The following is a 27369-nucleotide window of genomic DNA, read 5'->3' on the forward strand; positions in this document are numbered from 1 at the left end:
TGTCTATTTTTTTTGTTTTACCCATGTTTTTAAAGGAAATCAACCCAATTTGCTCAGGTTTCAAAGGGTTAAATTGCATGTGAAAAGCGTCTCAACGCAGTACAGGAAAGCCAAAGCCGACACGGGTTTCAAAGGGTTAGTTGCTCATTGCTTCTTCCCATGTTATCGAAAAAAACTTTTCTCATTACTTTTTATGAAAGTAAACCAAGTCATAATTTGTCCGACAATCTATTTTGCTTTACGTTTTTCATTGCCTGTAAATATTACCAATTTTGTTTGTCCGCTTGTTTGTAAAATCATTCTTCATTTCTTTATTTTTTTTACGTTTGAAATAAATTTAAAAAAAAAAAATTATTATAAAAAGAAGCACTAGTTAAGTGTGTGTGGTTAAATGCTCCCCTATAGTGTAATTTAGCGATACTAAGTTATCTGACCTCTAAGTAAAACAAAATGTCATTTCTATATTTTTACATGTATCTAAATGACACATAATAATTTCAAAAATCATATCAAATTAAAGAAAAACATTTACAAAAAACTACTTGTTATCTGCATCTGGTTCAATGCTCCCCCAATGTTGTGTAGTTTAACATAAAACCAAGTGCCATTTCCCAGTTTTCACATGTTCAAAATAACACATCATTTTAAAAATTGGATAAAAAAAAAAGTTAGTAGTTAGTAGTTATGTGCATGTGGTTCAATGCTGCCCCAACACTTTAATTTATTGTAAAATAAAGAGTCCTTTCTCTATTTTTTATGTTTGAAATAACACATTATGATGTCAAAAATCGTATCAAATTTTTTTTAAAAATTAAAAAATAACTATTTATCTGCATGTGGTTCAATTCTCCCACACCAATGTTATTTAACGTCCATTTTTTTTTACATATTTAAAATAACATAATTTCAAAAATCAAGTCAAATAAAAAAATAATTTAAAAAAATAATTAAAAATTAAACTACAAGTTATCTGCATGTGGTTCAATGCTCCCCCAACTTTGCGTAATTTCTCCATTTTTGCATGTTCGAAATAACATAAAATAACCCATTATTTCGAAAGTTTGAAAAATCAAGTCAAAAAAATAAAAATAAAATAGTATGTGTAATCTGTATGTGTTGCCCCAAAACTCGTGTTTGATTTAAGGTATTTTTGCTGACCTTAAAATAAGTGTTGTTGACTTATTCTGTCAGGCCTTTCCCACGCATGTACACACCCCGAGAGGGGACATAAACAACACCGGTGGGAGTAAAATAGTAAAACAACTAACATTATTTTGGACAGATGTAAAACCATGACAACATTTCGCTTTTCCCACTCAGGTAAACACAGGTAAACACCACAGGACACTCACCTGTCCTCCTCAGCGTCCGTTTCACTGCTCCATTCTCGATTTCACCGTGTAGTCCAGCTGCTTTTACGCTTATAGTCCTCTCAGACAGGTGTTTGACATCCTGAAGGTACTGTCCTCTCCGAAAAAGACACACCGAAAGACAAACAGCGTCTTCTTCAGTAAGCTAGCAGTTAGCCGTTTTGTTGTCGGAGAACTCCTCCACGATAAAACTGCTTATTTTTGACCAGAAATGTGGTTTAAAACATTTAATTTCACGTTTCACTTCGAAAGACAAACTTAAAAGTGTCCCGTGGACGATAATCTGTGTCCTTCACGGCGACAGTTGACGCCAATTCAAACTACCGCGAGAACAATGACGACACAGCGAATAACCAATCAGAGCGCAGCTGGGCAACGGCCAATCAGCCCAGAGCGAGCATGCGCAGTGTTCACTTGACTGACTTTGCTAACCTCATTTAAAACATTTTAAACATTTAAAACGTTTTAAAACTACTCTCTGCAGCCTCTGTCCTTAAAATGAAGGCCCATAAAAAGCGAAAATAAATAAAATATATTTTTAATTAATAGTATAATAAATAAATACATGCATAAATAAATAAATAATAATAAAAAATAGTATTATTACTATTAATAGTAGAAGTAGTAGTAGTAGTAGTAGTAGCAATTTGTTTATTTATTCATCTGTTTATTTATTAACCCATTCATGTATTCATTTATTTTCCATTTTTAGAGGCCTACAGTTTAAAGTCAGTGACTGGAGAAAATACTTTTTATACTATTTATTAATTTATCAATCAATTATTTAATAATCTATTAATTTCGTTTACATTTTCATAGGCCAACAGTTTAAGGTTAGTGGCTGGAGAAAATACTTTTAAAATTGTGTTTTAATAATAAGGGTGATGATGATGATGATTTTTTAATTATTATTTTTTTATTAAATGATGACAATGATGATAAGAATAATACGAATAACAATAGTTAAAAACTGTTTTTATATACCATGCAGAATTATACTAATATTTCATTTATAATATGTCCACTGTCCTTGTTTTCACTTGATGGGAACATCAGCTGATCTTACCAATACATCCCCTTCAGATGGCACACAATTGATAAATGAGAAAAGTTTAATAAAATCGTACATTTACAAAATGTACTTCAATAATACATCAAACAAAAAAGTAAAAGTGCACAACAACACTAAATTGAATTAGTACATGAAACATCGCTCGTCAAATTAATTTTTTGTCTGTATTATCAGTACTTGGTTTTGCTTGCAAATAAGGCTTATTGGACTCAAAACGCATCGTTAAACTGCATTAAATCTGATTTACATTCTTACAATTTATTTATCAAAGTCCAAGCACAGTCATCGGAGAAAAGATACCAGCTACAGAGGTCTCACTCTGCCCCTTTATCCACGAACTAAACTGCCCAACATTAAAAGTCTCTGGTTTTAAGAAATTTAGCTTTACAAATGTTGGCAAGGGAGGAATCTGAATTTATCATATCTATTATGTTTTAAAATATAAGAGAGACTTTATGATGACAATCATTAAAAATGATAAACTGAAATAGATATTTAACAGATAACAAATGTACAATACTTGTTAATGGTTAATAAATGGTTTGTAAACTGACTAACATTATATGGATAGCTATTGTAAAGTCGATCTATGTTAATAGTTATATATATAATATATAACTATTAATATAATATAATATATATAATAATATAATAATAATATAATATATATAAAATATATAATACTTAATAGTAATTTTATTGTTAATAAACAATGCAATAATAATTATTGGTGTACTTACCTTATGTTTTTTAATCGTTTATTGTTGCACACATTATAACATGTTGTATATTATAGTCTACTAAGCATTTGATAATCCTTAATAATGGGTTTATACACTGTCTATAAACATTCATAGATAGCTATTATAGTTACAATTGATGATTATACGTTATTAAATGGCTAATAAATTTTGTGAAGGGCATCTGTAATAAACATCATTTGGTTGGCAGATGATACAGGCCTACAAACCAATTATTAACCAACAGTTAACAGTTAACAGTGGCATACTTAATACACTATATAAAATGTTACAATGTGTGCAACAATAAACTACAAATTATTATAAAACATGAACAATAATAATACTTGAATTGTTTGACACACACACATTTTTAAAAAAGGAAATCTGGATCCATTTCTGACAATATTATTAAACATGAATAATAATTTAATTGTTTAAGAGTGAAATAACTACAGTTAAATTAACTGTTAATTTACTTTTTTTTTAAATCATTGTAATTTCAGGTGAAAAAAATAAACAGTACTAACGTAAAAGTACAAAGGTCCAAACTAAACTTAAACAAATACATATCCTCATAAAACAGGACAATATAAATAAATCTGGATCCGTTCATAACAACAGAGTGGGTACTCTTTCTCAATCAACGATCTTTGCCGACAACAGGAAAACAGCGGGCCGCCGCTTCCTGTTTCCCCGCCCTCAGTCAGCTGTTTGTCGGTTGTTTGCAAACAGATCCGTCCGTCAGGTCCACGGTCCCCGCCGCCGCCTCCTCCGCGCTCCTCTAGCTCCTCCGCCATGGAGGGAACCGACGACAGCGACATCATCGAGCATCACGTCGAGGAGGAGATGGAGAAGAGAGGCGCGAGGAGCCACGCAGCCTCCTCCTCCTCGTTCCCGGAGAGCGTCACTCCGTCCGACAGAGACGGCCACAGCGGCACCCAGTCCTCCCACAGACTGCTGGCCTACAGCGATGCGCTCATCTCCATCATCGCCACCGTCATGGTGAGACACTGACACACAGAGACACACAGAGACACAGGGACACACAGACACAGAGACACAGGGACACACAGAGACACACAAAGACACACAGAGACACACAGAGACACACAGAGACACAGGGACACAAAGACACACAGAGACACACAGAGACACAGGGACACACAGAGACACACAGGGACACACAGGGACACACAGAGACACACAGAGACACTGAGACACCCAGAGACACACAGGGACACACAGGGACACACAGAGACACACAGAGACACACAGAGACACACAGGGACACAGAGACACAGAGACACACAGAGACACACAGACACAGGGACACAAAGAGACACACAGAGACACACAGACACACAGACACAGGGACACACAGAGACACACAGAGACACACAGAGACACAGGGACACACAGAGACACACAGAGACACTGAGACGCACAGAGACACACAGAGACACCCAGCTGTCCTCCTCAGTGACAACAGGCTGGCCAGTGATCTTCAGCAGACACATACTGCGGGTACTACATAATACAAGTATTACAAACTACAAATACTATATATATACTGTATTGCACACTGCAGGTACTATATACTACAAGTATTACATACTGCAGATACTACATACTGTGAGTATTATAGATTAGTGATTATATATATGAGTGTTATAATAAATCTACCTTCTACTGCAGGTACTACAGGTATTGCATACTGCAGGTATTATATACTATAAGTATTACACACTGCAGTTACTATACTGTATACTATGAGTGTAATGTACTGCAGGTACGATATACTATGAGTATTATGTACTGCAGGTACTATATACTATGAGTATTATGTACTGCTGGTACTATATATTATAGGTATTACACACTGCAGTTACAATATACAACAAGTATGACATACTATGGGTGCTATTTACTAGGAGTATCACAGACTGCAGGTACTATATACTATAGGTATTACATACTGCAGGTACTATATACCACAAGTATTACTTACTGTGGGTGCAATACTATAAGTTTACTTACTGCAGGTATTATATACTATAGGTATTACATACTGCAGGTACTATAAAATGTAAGTATTACATACTGCAGATACTATATACCACAGGTATTACATACTGCAGGTACTATGTACCACAGGTCTTACAAAGGGCAGGTACTGCATACTACATGTACTATACACTACAGGTATTACACACTGCAGGTATTGCATACTACATGTACTGAAAACTACAGATATTACATCTTGCAGGTACTACATACTAAAGACACTACATACTTCAGGTAGTATGCAGTAGGTACTGCATACTACATGTTTATTATACAAACATGATATGAGAGGAACTGTTGTTTTTCCTCACGTCTGTATTTGACATTCGTAGGCAAAACAGTAGCAACAGTAGTATTAGTAGTATTAGTAGTATTAGTAGTAAAGGCTGGTTTTGAAAACAAAGATCAGATTGTTTCTACAGGTGTTAAATATCACGTCACTTTCTCTGAACACCTGGTATCTCCTCTAATGCAGTTTCCTTTACTCACAGATATTACCTGTGGCTCACACAAAGATGGAAGATAATGAGGTAATGTTTGTCAGTAATAACACGTGTGTAATAGTCACTGTTTTCTTCCTATAAAGCCTACAGAACGAGGAATATTCAGTGGTAATGTTGTGATACTGCAGAGGTGTGTATCAGTTAAGGTCATCGGAGTTCATTTGAATGTACTTGATGTACTACAAACAAGTTTGCAGTGATACTATTGAAGTGTATTTATATAGTGATAAAATCAGGCGACGTGTTTTAAATCTGAGTTTGTTTTTCAGGAGTTGAGGGAGAGCGTTCAGCTTCTGCTGACGACAAAGATCGCCGTTTACTTGATGACATTCCTGATTGTCACTGTTGCATGGGCCGCTCACATCAGGTGACTTATTAGTATTATCACTATTATTAGTTTTATTAGTAGTAGTAATCGTAGTATGGGAGTTTGAGGGATTATAATTCATCTTTTTGCTGGTTCTTTATGTTGAATCTCGCAGGTTATTTCAAGTAATTGTACGCATTGATGATTGCCTTGCACTGCTGAACCTCGTAAGTACAAAATCGGTGCCATCACTGTGTATTAAATATTATGCCGGCATTTTTTATTTGTTAACTTAAGTATTTTTTATAATTTATAAGTAATATGAATTTTGCATATTTTATTAAGGAGGGTTAGATGAAGTTCATACATAAGTGTGCTAATATGACTGCAAAAACATGAAGTTCTTATTCTTATTTCACGTTATATAACAAGTATATCTAGTTTCATGTTTTTTTTTTAATATAAAAAGGCAAAAAAAGAGGCTATATTTAATATCTGTTACACATATTGTATATATTTGAATTATTCTTCTTCCTTATGTATATATTTTGTGTACATCGTTGCATCATAGACACATGTTCTAACATTATATACTAGTTTTATACATTATATTGTAACATAAGGCACATTGTTTTATATTTTTACATACTAGTTTTATATTTTTACATATTTACATACCAAATTTACCCCCTGGGATCAAAGTGTTTCTGAATCTGAAAGGACTGAATTGGGATTTTTGAGACCTGCACATTAACTGAGTTATATATAACATGTGTCACATAAATCAGTGCATGTTGAAAACTAATTTTTTAGACAACTTCATCATAATATTAAAAATAAAATTCATCAATTAATACCTAATAAAATACTAATTATTTTGGCATTTTCACTTTCTCTGCTGAGAGAAAACCACATTTATGCTTTAAATATTTTACCTGTGAAAGAAACTTGTTTTTAGCACGTTTCCTTCTTCCTAATGCAAACTTCCATTTTCGGTTTTGTTTCAGGCGTGCATGATGCTGATAACATTTCTCCCGTACACGGTGAGTCACCGCGGCGGCTAAATGGCAGCTGACTCGATCACGCTGTTTGCATAAATAACCGTCGAGCGCACTGATGTCATTCAGGCTGTAATCTTGCTGCGTGTCGGGTCTTTGCAGTTCGCTCTGATGGCGACGTTCCCCGAGAACATCCTCGGGATTTTGCTCTTCTGTGGCTGTGTGATGGTGATGGGCATCATTCAGGTAAACCGACTGAAGTGTTTAAATTCAGTCCTTCTGGAGAGCAAATATACTGCACATATGAACACAAACAGGCCTAGTCAGCTGTGTCGCTGTAAATAAGATATAAGCGGAAGAAAATATTTTTTTACTGACATATTTTGGGAAAACTTCAAAGTAGACCTATTAATTACTTTAAAATGTATTCAAATGAATTAATTAAAATGTATATGCCACACATCAAAGAGGCCGCCTTGCTAAATATTTTTAAAAGAAAACTAAAAATGTATCTCTCATTTTATATACTCTATTTTTATGCTCATTTTATTAATAATGTCAGTGGGTTATATTTTATTTTCCATTTTATGTTATGCATTCTGTGTACTAAAATTTGATGCTTATTTTATCTTACTTTTACCATTATTATCAAGTGGATTTTATCCATTTGAAGCAGCATTCTAATTAATCTATTCTGATTTTATTTTCTTTTTGCATGCAGGTTTTGTTATGTCTTTTATGTGTTTTGATGTGAAATGCTTGGTGAATTTAATTTCCTTCTTGTAAAGCACGCTGGGCTGCATTTTTGGTATGAAAGGTGCTGTACAAATGAAGTTTATTATTATTAATAATAATAATAATAATAATAATAATAATAATAATAATAATAATAATGATAATAGGATTAATTAGTAGGCAGGTGCCCTGCTGGTGAAGTATACAAAGCTGAACATTTTGGGTGTGATCTGAACATGTCCCTTAACTTTTAAGAGTGTTGAAAAGTCAAAAAGTCAAAAAGGCGAAATGTATTTAAAAAATTGTGGATGACATAATTTTTTCAAAATTCACAAGACATCTTTATCAAATGAAAACTTCTGTTTTAACCCCATATTTGTTGGCAGTTTCCCTTAAAAAACATTTTCAGTGCAGTCTCTAAGTTTATTTCTCTTGGCTCAGTGTGCAGTGAGAGATGCACCTGTATTAACGGCTCTCTGTAACGTCTGAGGAGAAATAATGAATTATATTAATGTTTTAAAGATTTGCTGTTAACTCATATTATTTAGGATTTTTTCTGCCAGCTTTAGATTCAGGTGGTACAGGCACATGGGGGCACATCTGCTGCTGGTTCCAGGACATTTTTATACAAATTCATTAAATAAGATGACACTTGTAACAAAACTTTATATATAAACAGGCTCATTTTCCTATTTATATCTAAATATTTTGTTGGAACCAAGTTGGCACCAATGAGTGTCTCCGCAGATAAGCTTTGCCCTTAGCAACGGCTGTTTGATTTTAATTTTTGGTCCTTTGCTCGGAGTTTTGGGAGTTTTGTTTAAAAAAAAAAACAACCTTATTTACCTCTTATTTCCATCCTGTGCGTTCATAATCCTCCACGTCTTGTTCCCGCAGTCGGTGATTGTGCTGTACGCCTTCAGCCGCCCCTTCCTGCTGAACGAGCAGATCCAGATCTCAGAGAACCAAACTTTCTACAAACAACACATCCTCAAAGTCATCATGCGGGTTCCCCTCATGTGCTTCTTCGCCAGCATCTTCTCCTTCATCTTTTTCCAGCTGGTACGAGCTGTTTAACCCTTTAAGATCTGACGAAATTGGCTTAATTTCTTTCAAATACATGGGAAGAAGGCAATGAGCAATATATAAGACTTTACCCAAAAAGCTATTATTAAAAAAGTACAAGAAATGTACCTGAATTGTTTGTAGTGACGTTTTCATTTTGTCTCAGTCGTACGTGCTGTTGGCGATCGTCATCTTCCTGCCGTACATCTCCCAGTCTCTGAAGTGGTGTCGCAGCAAAGCAATTGGTAAGTGTTTTATTTTATCTTAACAGGAAGAAGAAACCTATTAAATATGTGTTCACTTCTGGCCGGTACTAAAGAAAATCAGCGGGAAATCAGTGGTTCCCAGCTGGTCCAGACACAAAGTTCAGATTTCTCCTTAGTTATTAGTTTAAGGTTTTTCAGTGCTGTTTAGTACATTGTACACAGGTCGAGGGCCCCGCACTTGCTGATATGTGTTCACCTTATTATTTATCCAGATGTTCAAAAGGTTTTTACCGGGAACCGAATTATCTGCAAAGGCAGGTTTTGTCTCTAAAAAACAAAGGGGGGGACCCTGTGTTTTAAATCAGTAAAAACATGCCATAAAGCAGTTTCACATTACAAATGTGTGTTTCTCTGACAATTGTTGCTACTAACTACAGTAGCTGACTCAAAAATGTGAATGTACGTATCTAGAGCGAGTGTTTGGTTTGTCCATTTTGGGCACCTGTAGAAGCGTGGCGGTTTTTCTTTTTTTTTGTATGCGTGTGTGTGTGTGTGTGTGTGTGTGTGTGTGTAAGTACGTAAGTCTTTATTGTACACACACACAAATATACAGTACATGTTCATATTTTTCATGTTTTATATGTATTACCATATGTTGCTCCTTGTATCATATTTTGTAACTTTTATTTATGTATTTTTGTGTTTTGTAATTTTTATTTATTCATGTATTGCCTATTTTTATTTTTTTTTCTTTATTTTTTATTTATTTTTTTTAGAGATATTACTACTATTTTAAAATTACAATAAAAGATTTGAATACGTATTGTGACCACTGTCATCATCCATTTTTATGTATTTTTATATGTAGATTGTTTGCTATTCTGATGTACCACTGGGTGACACATCTATTCATGTAATTTTTAATTAAAAAAAAAAAATAAAATAAATGGCATAAATTCATATACCATGTAATAATAAAGATACATGAAATTATGACAATAAAACGTAATTTTTTGAAAAGAAACATGGTGATTAAGGTTACAAAAACACATTGATTCTTATTTTTTAGGTGAATTAACACAAATGAAAAACACTTTATATTTAACTTTTGACAAAATATTCCCCCAAATCCTCCACACTGGACCTTTATGTGTTGATGTAGATTTATTTTAGGAAGATATAAATCATTTGCATCACTTTTCTAAAACAATAACTGAATGTTGTCTGTTTCAGGTCAGGTGGAGGAGACTCCAGACTCCATGTTGTTTTACACGTACCTGCCTAACGAGCCGCTCAGCAAGGACCGAGTGGAGGCTTTCAGCGATGGAGTTTACGCCATCGTAGCAACGCTTCTCATCCTGGACATATGGTGCGTTTCTCTTTATTTCCTTAAATAAGATGACAAAGGATGAATGCATATAAATGTAACTGCATTTACAAATACAAAGAAACATTATTTCACCATTATTATATCAGTTACACACCTCGTGTTACGTTAAATTCATGGAAAAAATTTCACCTGAATGGTGAAAGAAAAATCCAAAACCTGGGAAAATTCTTGATGAATTCAAGTAAAGTTTTATCTGGCGGTATTAAGACCCGACTGCAGCACAAAGGAAAGCAGGAACGGTTTTTAATAACGTTTACCGTTATGACTCAGGACAACAACACACCAGGAAATATGTCCAGAAAACTTTGTTTCTAATGTGTTCAAAATGAAATTGCAGAATTATTATAATTTTTCAGCACTTTTCTCCCAGGTCATTTTCTTGTTTTTTTTCTTTAACTTTCCGATACGTTGTTTTTATTTATTTTTTGTCTGTTTTGGATTTTTCTTTGCTGTTAATTTTCACAAACTGAAGTAAATTAACAGATTCAGAAAACTATTTTTTAAGAAGCAAGGGTATAAATATCATTATATCATATTTCAAATTAAATTGCAGAATTATTATTATTTTTCAAAGCATCTTTTCCAGGTCATTTTCTTGTTGTTGCTTTTTATACATTTTCTTTTCTTTTTTATAAAATATTAATTTCAGATAATTTCCTGCATATTTTTTTGAAACTATTTTCTTGCTAATTTTTTCATCTTTTTTTTAGTAGCTCACTGACTTCATCCCCATGGTTTTTTTTTTAAGAAATCAAGTTTATTTGCTCAGGTTTTAAAGGGTTAATAATATGAAAAAAGTCCATTTAATTGTAATGAGAAACCTCTTAATGTCTCTCCTCTCTGGTTACTTCCTGTAGCGAGGACAATGTTCCCGACCCGGCCGTCGTGCAGAAGAAGTTTGGCGGCAGCCTGATCGCGGCCATGCAGGAGTACGGCCCGGAGTATCTCGCCTACTTTGGCTCCTTCGCCACCGTCGGCCTCCTCTGGTTTGTGCACCACTCGCTTTTCCTCCACGTCACCAAGGCGACGCGTTTCATGGGCCTGCTGAACACCTTCTCGCTGGCGTTCGTCGGTGGGTTGCCTTTAGCCTACCAGCTAACGCACGAATTCCCGCACAACTCCCGCAACGAACTGGAAGCCATTCAGATCAGCTGTGTGATCATCTTCTTCGCAGGAATATTTCAGCTCGCTATTTGGGTGGTCGCTCTCTACAACGAACAGGAAACGTTGCACCCCTACGTGCGATATGGCGGGCGCGAGCACGTGTTTATGCTCGCTAAGCTAGCTCTGTACCCCTGCGTAGCTCTGGGGACGTTTTTCCTAACGTGTATTTTGAGTAAATTCAGCGCCCCAATTTTCCACCTGATGGAGATCACGGTGCCTTTTGCTTTTCTCTTGCTGAGGCTGTTGGTGCGGGTCGGGCTAGCGTTGTTACGGCTAATCTTCTGTCCCGACAGGCCCGACCAGAGGGGCGTCATAGAGGAGGACGATGACGAAACCAGAGTGCCGTTCAACGCTTTAGTGACCTAGCTCGCTTAGGAAGTGGCCACAAAAAATCAAGCTAGCTGGCAGAGCTGTGAGGCATTGTTGCTAAAATGCTCAGAGTCTGAAAGAGAGAGATTGAGTCAGGAATCACACGTAGAAGAAGGTGATTATCTTTTGATTTAAACTGGTTCAAATCATGCGATCAGTGCACATGGCATTAGACGCGACGTGTTTAAGTACGGAGGAGGACCAGAGTACTGAAGGATACTGAACCAAAGCAAGTCCACTCATTTGATCTCTTTAAAGGGTTAGTTTGTTATTTTTCAGCCTCTATTTTGTCAAGTTTTTGTGTCTAAGAGACTAATTGGGAACAAAAGCTTTTTAAACTGGTCCAGTGTGGAGGGAAACAGACTGCAAAGTAAGTATGTGGGGGATCATCAATTTACGTCCATTAAAAGAGCTTATTGTTGCCACTGACAGGATTCAAAAGGTCTTACATTATTGGAAAGGATCCCTACAGCCGTAAATGTTTCGAAACATTTCAGGAAATGTCCTAAAAATCCTTGAAACCTCCAAAAATCCTAAAAACGTCCAAAAGTCCTAGAAATCACCTAAAAATCCTTGAAACCTCGAAAAATCCTAGAAATGTCCATAAATCTTTGAAACTTCCTAACATCCTCGAAATCTCCTAAAATCCTACAAACGTCCTAAAATCGTTGAACCTCCCTTAAATCCTAGAAATTGCCAAAAATCCCAGAAACTTCCTAAACTCCTACAAATGTCCTTAAATCCTAGCAATGCGCCTAAAATCCTTGAAATTTCCGAAAATCCTAGAAACATCCGAAAATCCTAGAAACATCCAAAAATCCTAAAAACGTCCTAAAATCCTAGAAATGGCCCGAAAATCCCAGAAACACGTATGAGGTCACTGTGACTGGCCCCTGTCATTTTGCAAAATTGGCCCCCATGCAAAGCGAGTTGAGTTTCTTGCTCTCTCTCTGTAGGGATCATTTCCTTAATGTTGTCAGACACTTCCAGAGAAAATCTGAGCCTGTCGGTGGCAAAAAATTGGACAAACTTTAAAATTTGTTTTTTCCCAGAAGTCAATTAGACACAAAACGGTGGTGAAATAGAGTCTAGGTTGAAAAATACCAAACTTAAAAGCCTTAAAACAATATCTTGGACAAATATACCAATGCTAGTTTTGATTAGCGAATAATCAACAATCATCTTTAAGCCGTGAAAAGGTTTGAAATGACTTTAAAAATGGTTTCGCTCTTTGATTTAATGTCTGGAAGCAGCACAAAGTTCACAAATGAGAATTTTCTGTGTTTAATTTTGGCTTCAAATCATCTTCTAACTCACAACTTGTTAATTATACTGTACATGTAGGTAGAACAGGTTTTTATAATTATAGTTCACTTCAGGCACCAACTAAGTTTGTAAGACGAAAAGTCCGTCCAACTGGTTTTAATTTAGCCTACATTTATTATTTAACCTCCTTTTTGCCAGAGAAGATTTGCAAGTTTAGACACGGGAAAAAGAAATGTAGCTTAAGTATTGAAATGCTTTTTGTGCTACAAGGGAAGTTTTGTTTTGTCATGTTTGTCTTCTTTCAGACATTTGGGCCGATGTAAATGTTGGAGTTGACCTGTTAGAAAACTAACAGGTCAGCTGACTTGGTTCGAGACTTTAGTATTTGCACTTTAAATATTGTACTGAATGGGTACGGCCATAAAACGTAGAATTGCACTAAGATATTTTGGTGTACTACCCACTGGAATGTAATCTCACCTTTTTAGTTGTATCATAATATTTTTTGTGTGTTTGTTTATGTTTTTAGGACAACTGTGCACTTAAATGACCCCTGAAACTGCATATTTTAAAGCAGAACAGACCAGATTGGTGCATGAATGTTGTTGGTTTGTAGTTTTAGTGATAATGAATTCAGGTTTTCTTGAGAATTTTGTCCTTAAATGTCAAATCCAATCTTATTTTATGATATTTAAGGGGTAGCTCTGATCTTTTGAAGTGAGGTTGTTTGAGGTATTTATCCTGGATTGGAGTACTGCCTCAGAGGCAGAGCAGTGTACTGCAGTGGGTGGGATAAAATGCATTTCAGACACCTAAAAAAATCCCACCAAAGATAATAAGTCTGTCTAGTGGTTTTGACAAGAGCACATATGGGGAACTGAAACCGGTTGGTAAACTGCTTTCACTGCTTTACTTTACACACTTAACCCTTTGAAACCTGTGCAAACTGATTTGATTTCCTTCAAAATTATGGAGAAAGGGCAATAAATAGAAGAAATTACCCCCACATTAGCAAATAATTAGTGAAAATTACATGAAAAATTGTTAAAATAAATTTAAAAAAAATTAAAACCCAAAAAGATAAACAAAATAAAAAAAATAATAAACAACCCGGAAAAGTTCTTTAAATATAAATACTTTTGTAACATAATTTCAAATCTTGAATTATGACAGTTATACACATAGTTTTCCCCCTAGCTTGTTTAAAAGCATTTTTCAAAATCTATTAATTTCTTTCAATTTGTGGAACATTTTTAAAAACAAGTTGCTAATTGCCTTTCCCCCCATGTTTTTTAAAGAAATTGCAACAATTTGCTCAGTGTTCAAAGGTTTAATTAGTTTTAAAAGGCATCTGAAAGCAAGAAAAAGTGCCGTCACTCCATATTTCAAAAGGTTCATTGACAGCTTTAGGCCTTTTTTTAGACGGCTAAAATAAGTTTTGTTGCTGCCCCTCCACAGCTCTCCAAACTGGGGGCTTGCAGACTGCCATCTACTGTATGTTAAACACATAGTATGGAGAACTACCTCATACAACCCCACTTCAAAAAATATGAACTATTCCTTTAACAAATCAGTTTATTCCAAGTGGAAATTATTGTTCTGTTTTTTATGAAGACGTTTGTAAATCAGGTCTAGTACATTTCTCCAGAAGAGGTCACTGTTGTTTCTGTTAAATAGTCCTGCTGAGTTATGATCACGTGTTGTTATTATGTACAATTACTGTTTACTCCTGATACAAAAGGGGACTCAAATCTGAGACGCACTTTACTGGAAACCTGTCAGGTGATGGAGAAAAAATAGAGATATTAACAGGGGGCTTAGTGATTAAAGAGAGACGACTGAACTAAAGCTCATTAAATTAACACTTTTTAGGGAAGAGAAATAATCTCTGCTGGCTTTGAATGTGTGCAGGGGAAAAAGCTGGTTTGTGATTGGTTGGACAATTTTCATTTCATGTTTTCATCTTTTTTACGTTACATGTTTTTGTATCCAGTTATCTGTAATCAGTGTCTGTCGATTAGGATGGGAGCAGAATCATTTCAGATTTTTTATGGAGGAACAAGGGGCTGTTATTTATTTATCCGAGAAAGGGGGTGGCTGCAGTGTGACTTTGCATTTTTTGTTAGTTTGTTTATTTGTTATTTTAATTAATTACACCTCCTGAAAACTATAAATATTTTTCCTTTAGCCTCCCTGAGTGACCTGTGGAAAATGCATGACCCTCACTACACCATCGATTAAATTAGCATGCTGATAACTCCATGCAAACTTTTTATTTATTAACATTATTTTATTGCCAAATTTTGAGTGACGTAGAATAATGGGATGAAATATCACAATTTTAAGATCAGTTTGTCTAGATATTTGAAAATTTAATAATAATATAATTTCTGTTTTTACAGTTTCTGGACATGATAAATTACATAATTTTAGCATTTTTTTGAGTAAAAATGCCTTCCAAACTTAAAGGCATGTTTTCTTTAAAAAAAATAGGTAAAATTAGCTTAACCAGACTGAGAATTTTGCTAGTTGAGTCTGATTGGACCGTTCAGTATGAATATTGGATGATTTTTTTTCCCATAAGTTTTCAAGTGTGAACAGCGGTATTTATGTATTATCGTAAGCACGCTAACTGCGCTAACAATCGGAAATGTGCAACATTTTTTGCTGACATTAGATATCAAACAAAAACAAGAGACTGTGTCGTAGTAACGCTGCCTTCACATGCTCCTCAGAAATATTATATTTAGAGAGTTACGAGAACATCAACGACCCTCCAAAGTCATTTTTACAGAAATAGGGAAATTTCGATGTTGCTCAAGTCGCTAATTTGTGACGTTTGCGTGACTTTTCAAGTCAGCAGAAATGATAGAAAGCATGAAAACAGTGTCAATAATTGACGGCAGAACACTATATATTTAATAATTTTGTTCCAAGTATTTACTTTTAGCCGCTGTACATTTTAGTATATGAATCTATGTGCTTCATTCTGCCGCTTAAGCACAAAGGGACTTTGTACTACCTGCTTTTGGTACCACGAGAAAACAAGCTTTTTACTTGTAGTGTCCATGTTTGCGGCTTTTTTTCAGACCAAAACACTTGAATATCTGTATGTCATAATTACGAATGCACGACTTGAAAGTGCAATATTTCTGAGGAGCACACGAAGGCAGAATAAGTTGCTGTGAGCTGTAAATTCACCTCTTCTGAGCAGAAGGTCTCTCCTCCTTTGTGCCGCTGCCTGAATGTTTGCAGCTGCCTGTAACAAAGAGCAGCACAAAAGTCAAGAGCATTCACACCACAGCAAAATCTGAGGACGTTTTGGTCACCAGCAAAAGAGAGGGAGAGAGAGAAAAATCGACTGTTCGACTTGATCATCAGTCGACTGAGGGTCTCCGACCGATGATCCGAATCTCTGACTTTCAGGGGGCAACCCTGGGTGAAATAAATACAAATACAGCCGTTTAAATGTGCATGCCAAAATAAAAACACAAGTCCCTCAACAGTGATTGAAAAAGTATTTGACATGCCCCGTCTTATTTGCACCAACCTATCTTCCCTCATAAATAACAAACAGTCCCTAAATGCCTGTATCTGTTTGCCAATCATCACGACACCCTTTTCATCCCAAAATAATGAATGCAAAATGTTGTCAGACATGTTTACCTAAATATAAATAACTGTATTTGCATATTTTCTAAGTTACAGTCAGTTGTAGCTTCATGTTTGATCAACAGCTGCATCTTTACTCTTCTTAATTTCCTTAGACACCAAATTAACATTAAGAAATCAAGCTATTTTTTAAAATGCCTTTTGTTGTAATACCTTCAACATGGTGATCTGTTTGTGGAGGTCAGACGAGGCCTTGTCCAAATATTCCCTTTGACCGATTTCTGCTCTCAGTGCTTCGTCGTTGCCTGTTTATGAGTGAAAAACGTTGCATTTGCTCTTTCACACCGTGCAAAATCATTTTTCTCAAATGTCAAATCACAAACTGTCAAGCTTTGTTTTGTGAATAAATTTGAAGTTGTTCCTTGCACGTGAAAGCAAATTCTGTTTTGTTGAGCATAATGAACAAAAAGTGCATTATTTTAAAGAAAAAAAAACTTTATTCACCTCCATACAGTAAACAGCTTCACAATATCCCTAACAAGATATCAATATGTGGTTTATACACGACTTCGTATTGCCCCTATATATTAACAGCGTACTTCCTCAAGTGTCGCTTTTCAATCTTATCCACTCCAAAAACTATAGATTTTCATTAGAAAACATTTCTGCTCAAAAGCAAATCAAACAAAATATACACAAAATGATAAATTAAACAGACGAGCAACCAAACATCTGCAGTGCATCATTACCTGACATTTGGGCTAATAAACTTTTCTTTACCTACCTTTACACGTTTGTGTACCACAAGTGTTTCATATTATAATAATATAAATATATAATATAAATTAGTCCACACAACAACTCTGATCTAATTTCAATTACAGCTGTAAACCTATAGAGTCTAAAGAGTGCCAAGAGAATAGGATAATTTTTAATTATTAAAAAAACAAATTGCTGTGTTTAAGTGATAGAGAGACAGAGACAGTTACAGAGAGCTATTTTTTATTTATTCATTATTTATTTAATTTTTCACTTGAATTTAAAAAAAAAAAGAAGTTGCTGGGGACGTGCTGTACATGATATTGAAAGTTTCAGTTTTGATTTAACATTAGTTAAAGGCATTGAAACAAAGTTTTGCATTGGATTTTTTTATATTCCAAATTCTAAACATTAACACAAATATTTGTATTATTGTATTATTATAGTATTTTTGGTGTAAATACGTATCGGTTCCAAATATTGGTTATCGGTCTCATGAACTACTAATAAACAGTATCGGCTCTGAAAAACCGTTATCAGTTGATCCCTAATTTCAACACAAAGATAAACTGCATAATCAATTGAGACAGTAGATGATAATTTTGATTTTGAAATGGCCAAATTAAAATGTAAAGTTTTTAAAAACTACTTCACATTTTTGAAATCTTTGATTAACTCACTGATTCATTAACCAATAAAAGCGTTTAATTATTCTGGTGGCACACTCCAGACTCCATACAAAAACAGCTTAAATAAATTCTGAATAATTTGACCATTTGCTGTTCGTGTTGATTTTTTGGTCAAATTGCTTTCGTGTGAACGCTGTCCGGACGTCTGCGTGCTCTGCGTCATCTCGTTCAGTTGTAAGTTGGACAGTGAAGCTTGTAAAGCAGTAGTGTGAGTTTCGCCGCAGAGAGGTTTTTATAGATTCATACAGTACAATACAGCTGGTCCCAAAAATCTACCCAGCACACCCCTTCACTTCAGATGGGGGGAAACACCCTAAAATGCACTTCTATGAGGAAAAACATGAACAGAACAAACCGAGAAATAAATTATGACATCCTCAGAACAGAGTAACACCCATTGCACAGGCCTCCAGAGCGCAGCCCGGCTCCAAACGCTCCTCGTTTTTGTCATTTTTTCAGAACAAAGAGAGGATGTCGGAAGGAGACGGCGGTTTGGACCTGGGCCCCGGAGCTTTTTTTTTTTTTTTTTTTCTCAATAACGGAAGGAAATCAGTGTTAATCAGACAGTGCTTTGGTAAACATTTCTCTCCGAAAAAGGTCTGGATTCAATCAGACAATCTTCTCGGCCACGTCTGGTGCCTCGTAACACGCTTATAAAATGTGTCGTCTCCTTCATCACACTGGTGATTTATCATAAATGCCACAGATTTCCTGTTGAATTAAATCATCCAACTCATGTTCTACTCAATCAAACTGCAACCTGCAGAAGATATTGCTAAAAAAAAATCAATCACCCATTAGATTTTTATATACTTAAGATGCAGTATGTGTAAACACAGTACTGTAAAACTGTATAAACACACTCGTTGTACAGTATATAGGCTCCAAATGTCCTCAGATCTCTTGTTACAACATCTTATGTCACAAACTACATTCAAAATGTAATAATTTAACAGTGATTTAATGAATAAGAAGACTTTAAAATAGCAAGATTTTTTTAACAGTTTAAAGAGAGTTGAGTCTGAAGATGTGGGAACTTTCGGAGGGGTCTGGTGCACCCCCACCTATCTACCGCTACAGTGCAACTAAAATCATTGGTTAAATCGATAAAGGAAGCACAGTTGTTTTTTCTTTTTTTTAGAGGAAAAGTTTTGGAAAATGTGCTTACTCTCTTTCTAAGATACCACGCTTATGTATGTGTGACTATCAGGGGGGAAAAGCCTTTTTTTTTTCCAAAAGTACTCCTTTAAAGCTCAGATTGTTTAGTCTTTCGTCAAACTTCCAAAACTTTATTTACTCTCATATCCTGTTTGTTTAATGCTGGCAATGAAGCGGTTAATCAATTTAATAGAAGTCTATGAGAAAATGGCTCTACTTCTAATATGATTTATTATCTCGGTAAACATTTTCCTAATGTTTATATGGTCTCAATTTCCAAGTTAAATAAAGCATGATCATTTTTTAAATTATGGTCCCATTTCGAGTATAACAGATGATAAATCAGGGTATGCCTGAGAGTGTGGCTACCTTTTGATTGAGTCATTACCACCTTTAAATTTAGGAAACAAGCCTAGAAATGCATGTCCTCCATGACTCCAAAATGCTAAACTCGAGGCTTCAAAACAGGAAAAACCAATGGTAGACGTCACAATTGCCATGTCAGCTTTGTTTATACAACATGTGCCAGCATCCTTTTAGGGTTTTCGCACTAAAAGCTCAAGTCCAAAATTCTGCAGAGCAAACTCATTATTTCCTACGGACAAATCATCTGTGTTCTCAAAGGAGAGAGACATTTTCCATCATATATTTCAGCCAAAGTACAGCTTGACCTTTTTTTTATGTTGTTTTTTTGGACTTTTATGGCCTTAATATGATGAGACAGCAGGAGGGAAGACAGGGAAGGGAGATGAGAAAGGGCTGCCAGTTGGACTCGAACACGGCCGCTGCAACGAGGACACACAGCCTCTGAATACGGGGCACCGTCTACCAGCTGAGCTACCCGGCGCCCCGCTCCGTACACTTTTAATTCAACGTTTAAAGCTTGCTTGGATGGCTGGGCAAAACGCCACTTCCACCGTCAACACATGCATGCATCGTTTTGATGACGCTGGCTGTAAAAGGGTCCATCAGTGAGCTGCTTTGCAGAAATTTCATTAGTTCGTTAGTGAGCTCTACAGATGTTGGTAGGCACGTTTTTTAATTTTAATGTTTCCCCCTTCTTCCAGTATTTATCCTACTTATTTTCCAGCTCCGGCTCCAGACATGAGAGTGGTTTCTCTGCAAGAATAAGCACATTTTCCAAATGCCAAACTATTCATTTAAATCCTTTGTCCCAGTCTCAGGTAAAGGTTCACCCAGCACACCTTTAAATAAGCAGCAACCTCAGATCAAATCTACACCCCCACCTCATAAAAATCTAATTTGTTCATGCTAAAGGCTACAAATGAGTTACATCTCTATTTTTGCATATCATTTCTCATAGCTTAAAAGTGTTTTTCTTTTTCCCCAGCAGGTCACACAAGTAGTTATAGTATGTATTAGTTCAGCTAAATATCTTCAGTATATTTATGTACAATACATTAACTCGAGTGCTGATGCTCTAGTTTCTGCGTTTACATGCCTACAGTCAATCTGAGTTGACTTTAGTTGTGCGAGTTATTTAGATTTAGACAGAAACCTAAAAGCTAAAAAGTTCACGCTGTGGAAGAAGAGAATAAACATGGCTTCGTTTAGCAGTCGCCGAGACAGGACTTGCGTACATGCTACATGTTTTGTTACGCTGTGAGGTTAGGACCATTAAATAGAGCATAGTATATAAAACAGTGTCTACAGTATTCTGACCGCACTGCTGCATCATCGCTTCGCCCACACACCCAAAACCCCAGAAAGACGAGTCTCAACAGTCCGTTTGCTGTCGCTCAGGTCCACATGCCCGACACTTTGGGCCCAGTTTATGCTGGTAAAAGCTCCTTAAATCCGTTTGTTTAGCTAAAGTCAGTGCAATGTTTGCCGTCCACGGGGAAACTGCACATCCGCCATCCAGAAAGCCGTGTGCTTTAGAGTCCGTTTTGTTTGATTTTGTCTTCAGTCTGTGAGTTTGTAGGATGGGGACTGCCCGTTTGCTCGTGAAGCGGGGTGTCGTTTATGTGCCAGTCCAGGTGAAAAGCAACTATTTTTTGTTGATGTTGGTATTGTGTTGTTTTGTTTTTTTTCCTACGAGGTTATTCCACGTAGTCTGGAGAGTCGCCTCATTTTCAAAGTCGTCATTTTGAGCTGGTTGGAAGTCGGATGAAGAGTCGGCAGGATGACGATGGACGCCTTGAGGCTCACACACCATACGGCCATATCTAAGAGTGTGTGTGTGTATGTGTGTGTGTGTGTGTGTGTTTGTACATGCTTACACAAACTCTCCAAACCATCACACACACTCCTCCAGCCGTCATCCCCGTGAAGCCGGCCGGTCGTTCACTCGGCCTGTGCGGCGGCGGGGGGGAGCATGCCCCTCTCTCTCAGCTGGGAGTGCAGAGTGTGGAAAATGCTGAGCTGCTGTTCAGGCTGAAGCATCAACAGCTGCTGCAGCACTTTGCTTGGGTTCGGTCCCCTGCAGGACAACACTTCAGTCAGTACGTTTGCACGCTCGGTTAGGCCCGTTTCACACGGCACGCGTCAGCAGTGTGTGACGGCAGATAAGGCAATTAGACATTTAAGGATAAATTACCCAAATCATAGCATAAAAAGTACAAGATCTGAAGATTAGGGGGAAAAACACAGATTAAAAGTAAAAACACACAAAAAAGGAAATGACCTGACAAAAAGTGCTTTAAAATATATGAATAACTCTGTAAAATAATTTTAAATATACAATGGTGATTATTATAAATGTAGCTTGCTAAAAGTAAAAGACATTTGTTGCTCATTGCTTTTCCCCCCATATTTTCAAAAGAAAGCAAATCAATTTGAAGAGGACACAGCGCAAGAAGTGTGATGTCAATCCGAGTCTTAAAGGGTTAATATCTTTACTTAAGTGTCTGATTTTCTTCTGACAGACAATGAGCCGGAGATGCAACTCCACACTCTTCCAAAAACCTTTTCACAGCCATCTGAAGCTCTACGAAAACTGATATACAAACATATGAATCCTAAAATGACAGTGAGGAACTTTTTTTAGATTTCACCCTCAAACACCTCTGCTGCTGAGACTCTGCTCCTCCTCTTACCTGATGAAGCTGGCTATGTAGACGTGTGTGAAGGTGGCCATCAGGTACTGACAGTCGAATCGATCCATGATGCCGCCGTGGCCCGGGATGGTGTTAGCAAAGTCCTGCAGGAGCAGAGAGACCAGAGTGTCATCACATCTGAACTCAAACCCCAAATAACAAGACAAGTTCCAAAAATGAGAAAAAAAGGACATGAAAATAAGCTAAGAAATAAATTTAAAAAATTTTTTTAAAAAAAACAGACAGGAATGATCAATAAAAGTCTTGGGAAAAAAAGCACACAATTTATTTTTGTTACATAATTTTAAATATCTGGTTATAATAATTATAATCTCTCTTGAATGTGTGCATGTATGTGTCTGGGTGTGTGCATGTGGTTGTAATCTTCTTGATTTTATTGTATTGACTTTTATCAGTATTTTTATTTTTTACTGTGTAACTTTACTGTGCACTTTAAATTGCACTTGCTGTGTGAACTGTGCTATAAAAATAAGTTATTTTTATTATTATTAAAAATAACAAAAATACAGTTAATAATAATAATAATAATAATAATAATAATAATAATAATAATAATAATAATAATAATAATAATAATAATAATAATAATAATAATAATTTTCTCCTGGACATTTTTCCTAGAATTTTTAAAATTTTCCTCTTCCTTTCAAACTTTTTTGAGGTCATTTTCTTGTCATCTTCTACTAAATTCTTGCAATATGTAGGACATTTTTAGCCAAGTTGCTCATAGCCTTTTCCCCCATGTTTCCTTAGAGTTTCAAGGGTTAAATCTTTTGTGAAACGCATCTCAACACAGCACAAGAAAACTGATGTTGATCAAGGTTTCAAGGGGTTAGCAGGAGGAACGTGAATGTGGTTATCAGTGTATGTTAACTCATTTTTTGGTGCTTCTCTGGTGTTTCACCTGTCAGCCACACATGGTGTCACTAGGTGGAGATGTGCTACAAAGCCCTGACTACACAAACACTAACCGGCTCAGTTGTTTGAGAAATGACTTTTCCCAGCTGGGAGTCCTTAAACAAGGTGCTGAAACCCCGGAGGCTGCAGCGGAGCCGCTCAGCAGCTGCCAGCAGGAGGCTGCAGCTCACCGCTGCAGCCTGCAGTAATGACCGTGTGCTGCTGTGTGAGGGATCAGGCAAAGCGCCGCTGAGCTACCTGTCACTTTAAGTCAAATCTCTGCTCTTCAGTTGAAGTGGTCCGACCCGTTTCTGCAATGTTCAAACGCCTCGCCTAAACTTATCTCTGTGTGTCTGTGGCTCGGGGTGGAGCTCCAGTCAGTGGAGTGTGTTTACTCAGTCTTTGGTAACAGATTACACAGATGTTAGCTGTAAACTTGCGATGATAAAGTGGTGCGCAAATGATACTTAAATTACACCTAAAAAAAGCTGATCTGAGTGAAAACTACACATAGGCTATTGTATATATTGTGCATTATCTGCACATTCAACTTCTTCATTAATGATGAATAAATGATGTTTTTCTGGTTACAAAACTCAATATATGAGTTTGTTTATTTGTTAGGATCCCTATCAGCTGTGCCCTCGAAAACAGCTAATCGTCCTGTGGTCCACGTTTAGTTAAATAAATAAATGAATAAATAAATAGCCAGTTGTTAAGTTCAATTCATTTCTGTATTAAAAAATAAATTAATTCTTGGCTTTAAAAAAAAAAAGAAGAATAGAGACTGACGTGCTCAGTTAAGTAAGTAGCAGTTAACCCTTAGAAACCCAAAGTGACCTCACTTTTTTAGCGCTGCTTTCACATGTCTTTCACGCGTCTTTCACGGGTGTCTAACTCTTTGAAAATAAAAAAAAACTAACGTTAGCACTGTTCCCACTGTTGGCACCATCAGCTTCTCAACCACCTCCATGTTGAGAGCCGTGTGCAGTAAATCCCTGCTCAGACTGAATCACAGATTTGCTCTGAATGTTGCAGGCTGCTCCTTTAAATGAATGAAAGTAAATAACAGATTAAGTTAAGTTGGACAAAAGAGGAGAAGAAACAAAAGGATGTTCTTTACTTTGATTTTGAAGGCTCGCTTGAAGCCGCTGGCAAAGAAGCCGCCGAAAGGCCCGATGAGAGACGCGAAGGACGAGAGGAAGATGCTGTGGATCTGGAAGGGGTACAGGTTCACCGTTTTCTGAAAGAGAAACGAGGACAAACATGACAAATGTGATTTTACACACAACACAAAGCCATGTTGTGACCCTCTTTGTTCTGCCATCTCATATCACCTCAAAATGTTGTTTTAAAAATGTTTTTTAAGCTTCTACATGATTTAATTTCCACTCTGTAGTTTTTCCATAAATTAAAACCTTTAACCTTAATAGATAATTAAGTGTGGTTGCTTTTAACAACTAAGATTAACCAACATAATAATGTTTCAGATGAAAAAAACATGACGTCAACAGGTGGAAAATACTAAAAATTAAAAAAAGCCCAAAATGACACCCAGAAATAATATATTGTATGTTTTTATGCTTTGGTGTCTTTGGGATCACAAATTACAGTTTGAATGAGTTTCAATGGAGCATTTTTTGCACTTAACAGTCTGAAAGTATAATTTTGGTTTACAGTGTATTTTAGACCTAATGTTGTTATTGTTGAGCTGAAAATTCACAGATTAAACAAAAATATACAATCTTGCCGAAATTTTGCCACATGCATGAACACAGCCCGAATTATCAAAAAGTGAAAAAAATGAAAGCTTGTAAAATGCGCTAAACAGTTCCTAAGGGTTAATAGTCTTACAATGTAATGACAAAGAATATGTTTACAATGATGAAATCTCTGATTTAGATAATCCATAATATTTCAAATGGTCTTAGTTGATGCATAACACTTAACAGAGAAACATAAAGACAAAGTCTTACCCATCTCAGTGTGTTTTGCACCACAGCGGGAAGAGTGTACTCCTGCATCACAAAGATATCAGAGGGCTCACACTCAACCGTAAACCCGTTGGTCTCACTGTTGAAGCCCACGGGACACACAAAGTACTGGAACTGAGACAGGAGGTAGGCCAGCTGAGGGTCGAAACAAAGGAGAGATTTTCTTCTAAGAAAATTGGGGATGCAGCGCTTGTCAGTTATGCCTCAAAGCTCTGGAAGTCACTGCCCACAGATATCAGAGAAGCCACGTCGCTAAATATTTTCTAAAAGAAAACTGAGAAACGTATCTCTTCATTTTATCCTTTAACTGCATCAACTGCTTTGCATTTTTCTTCTCTCTCACACTGCTGCACCTCTTTAAAATATTTGATTTTCCTTAATTTTATGCATTTTAAACACCATTTTTAAACTTTATTTTCATTAATATTATCTCAGTGGGTTTTATTTTTCATCTTACGTTATGTATTCTGTGCAATCTATTTTTAACATTATTTTTTTCTTACTTTTATTAGTATTATCAAGTGGGATTTATCCATGTGAAGATGCAATCTATGTATTCTATTCTGATCTCATCTTTTCAAAAGCAGGTTTTATTTTTTCTTTGTCATCTATGTCCTTTCATGTGAAGCACTTGTTATATGTTATTTCTTTGTTGTAAAGCACATTGTGCTGCATTTCTTGTATGAAAGGTGCTATACAAATAAAGTTTTGGGGAAAGGGGAAATAAACTGAAAAAAAAGTTCTTAAAAAATTCTGTAAAATAATTATAAATATATAATTATGATATTTATAAATAAATAAAATAAAATAAAGTGACAGAATCATTATCATTTTTTTAATTTTTAGCACTTTTGTCTCCTTTTTCCTCCCTTTTTTCAATTGTTAGTTTTGGTTTGAAATTAGCTTTAATGTTTATATATCCTAGATTTATAAAATATGATTTCAATGGGAGCATATATTGACTTAAGATTCATAATTGTGTACAATTAAGATATTTTTCATTGAAATAATAATAATAATACTACAGATCATGTGACTCATCGTTATGAAAGCGCTGTCTGGTAGTTGTTAGCATGATGGGAAACAGCAAACAGTTACAGCACAAACAAGTCATACATTTTGACAAGGCCTGTTTCTTATCTACACAAAAATTTGGCAGATTACATCTCATTCTAGTGTACCTGTCACTGTGAGCTGCTTCTCTGTGAGTAGAAGAAAAAACGAACTACGTGAGCAAGTCGCAAAAGCAAACACAGTGTACTTACGATGAAGCCAAAGACCACAGTGGAGAAGAAACCTCCGATGAAGCCCTCCCAGGTCTTTTTGGGTGAGAGCTGCGGACAGAAACAGAGGCTGTCTTTCACATCAACATGACATCAGCCTCGCCACAAACTACATGTGATTTTAAATAAACCGCTTTTCTTCCTCCTGACCTCAGTTACTGAATAGCTCTTGTGTTCATGATGAACAGCATCAGCAACCTTAAAAAACGTCTGTCCTGTATTTAACCTGCATTTAATCTTATAGCGTTAACATTTAAATCATTTAAAGAGTGGACTTTGAGCCTCTGGTGTTCAGTGCATTTGAGAAAGGAGTTCTTTATTAGCAGGTTCGACTGATGCTCTGTCAGTCCGCTCTGGACTGACGAGATGTTAAGAGGCAGGAGATGACACCTGATGACTGTGAGCAGAATAATAAATGGAGTCAAATCCATCTATTTGTTTTTCTGACACTTATTTGGCTACGAGTCGTGAGGCAGTTGCCAAGATATTCACTCCAACCACACCAGTTCCTCTGGGGGAAGATCCAGAGGCTCCTTACAATTCAAATGAGCATCAGTTCTACTCAGATCTTCACCAAAAATTGTCATTTTGTCAAAATTCATCCCTAACGACCCACTAAAGGTGTGTGACGGTGCATTCCTCTGC

General features: G+C 36.1%; 2 protein-coding genes and 1 long non-coding RNA gene across 3 annotated transcripts in view; 1 reads left to right on the forward strand and 2 right to left on the reverse strand.

Moving 5' to 3' along the window:
• Window positions 1-2298: 2298 nt before the first annotated feature.
• On the forward strand, window positions 2299-17291 carry tmem175 (transmembrane protein 175). Its single transcript, XM_042488315.2, has 10 exons — window positions 2299-4187; window positions 5741-5779; window positions 6022-6119; window positions 6235-6286; window positions 7067-7102; window positions 7220-7303; window positions 8690-8854; window positions 9024-9102; window positions 10297-10432; window positions 11311-17291. Exons 1-10 carry the CDS (start codon window positions 3981-3983, stop codon window positions 11981-11983), a joined length of 1569 nt encoding a protein of 522 aa, XP_042344249.2. The 5' UTR covers window positions 2299-3980; the 3' UTR covers window positions 11984-17291.
• On the reverse strand, window positions 6293-17169 carry LOC148189671 (uncharacterized). The gene is made up of 6 exons (XR_015776361.1): window positions 17078-17169; window positions 16454-16511; window positions 10341-10451; window positions 8987-9074; window positions 8639-8725; window positions 6293-7352 (listed from the first exon to the last, which is right to left on the reverse strand). It is a non-coding gene; the product is annotated as an uncharacterized LOC148189671 (long non-coding RNA).
• A 47-nt stretch (window positions 17292-17338) lies between the features above and the next one.
• Window positions 17339-27369, reverse strand: part of cds1 (CDP-diacylglycerol synthase (phosphatidate cytidylyltransferase) 1) — a 40430-nt gene continuing 30399 nt past the window's right edge. The window contains exons 9-13 of the mRNA XM_042488520.2: window positions 26707-26775; window positions 25424-25576; window positions 24571-24690; window positions 22530-22633; window positions 17339-21913 (exon numbers count right to left, since the gene is read on the reverse strand). Coding sequence (XP_042344454.1) covers window positions 21778-21913; window positions 22530-22633; window positions 24571-24690; window positions 25424-25576; window positions 26707-26775 — 582 coding nt within the window. The 3' untranslated portion in view covers window positions 17339-21777. The remainder of the gene's footprint in view (window positions 21914-22529; window positions 22634-24570; window positions 24691-25423; window positions 25577-26706; window positions 26776-27369) is intronic.

Source organism: Plectropomus leopardus, chromosome 4 (genome assembly GCF_026936395.1).
Source record: "Plectropomus leopardus strain MGB_pleo_1.0 chromosome 4, ASM2693639v1, whole genome shotgun sequence".
NCBI lineage: Eukaryota > Metazoa > Chordata > Actinopteri > Perciformes > Serranidae > Plectropomus > Plectropomus leopardus.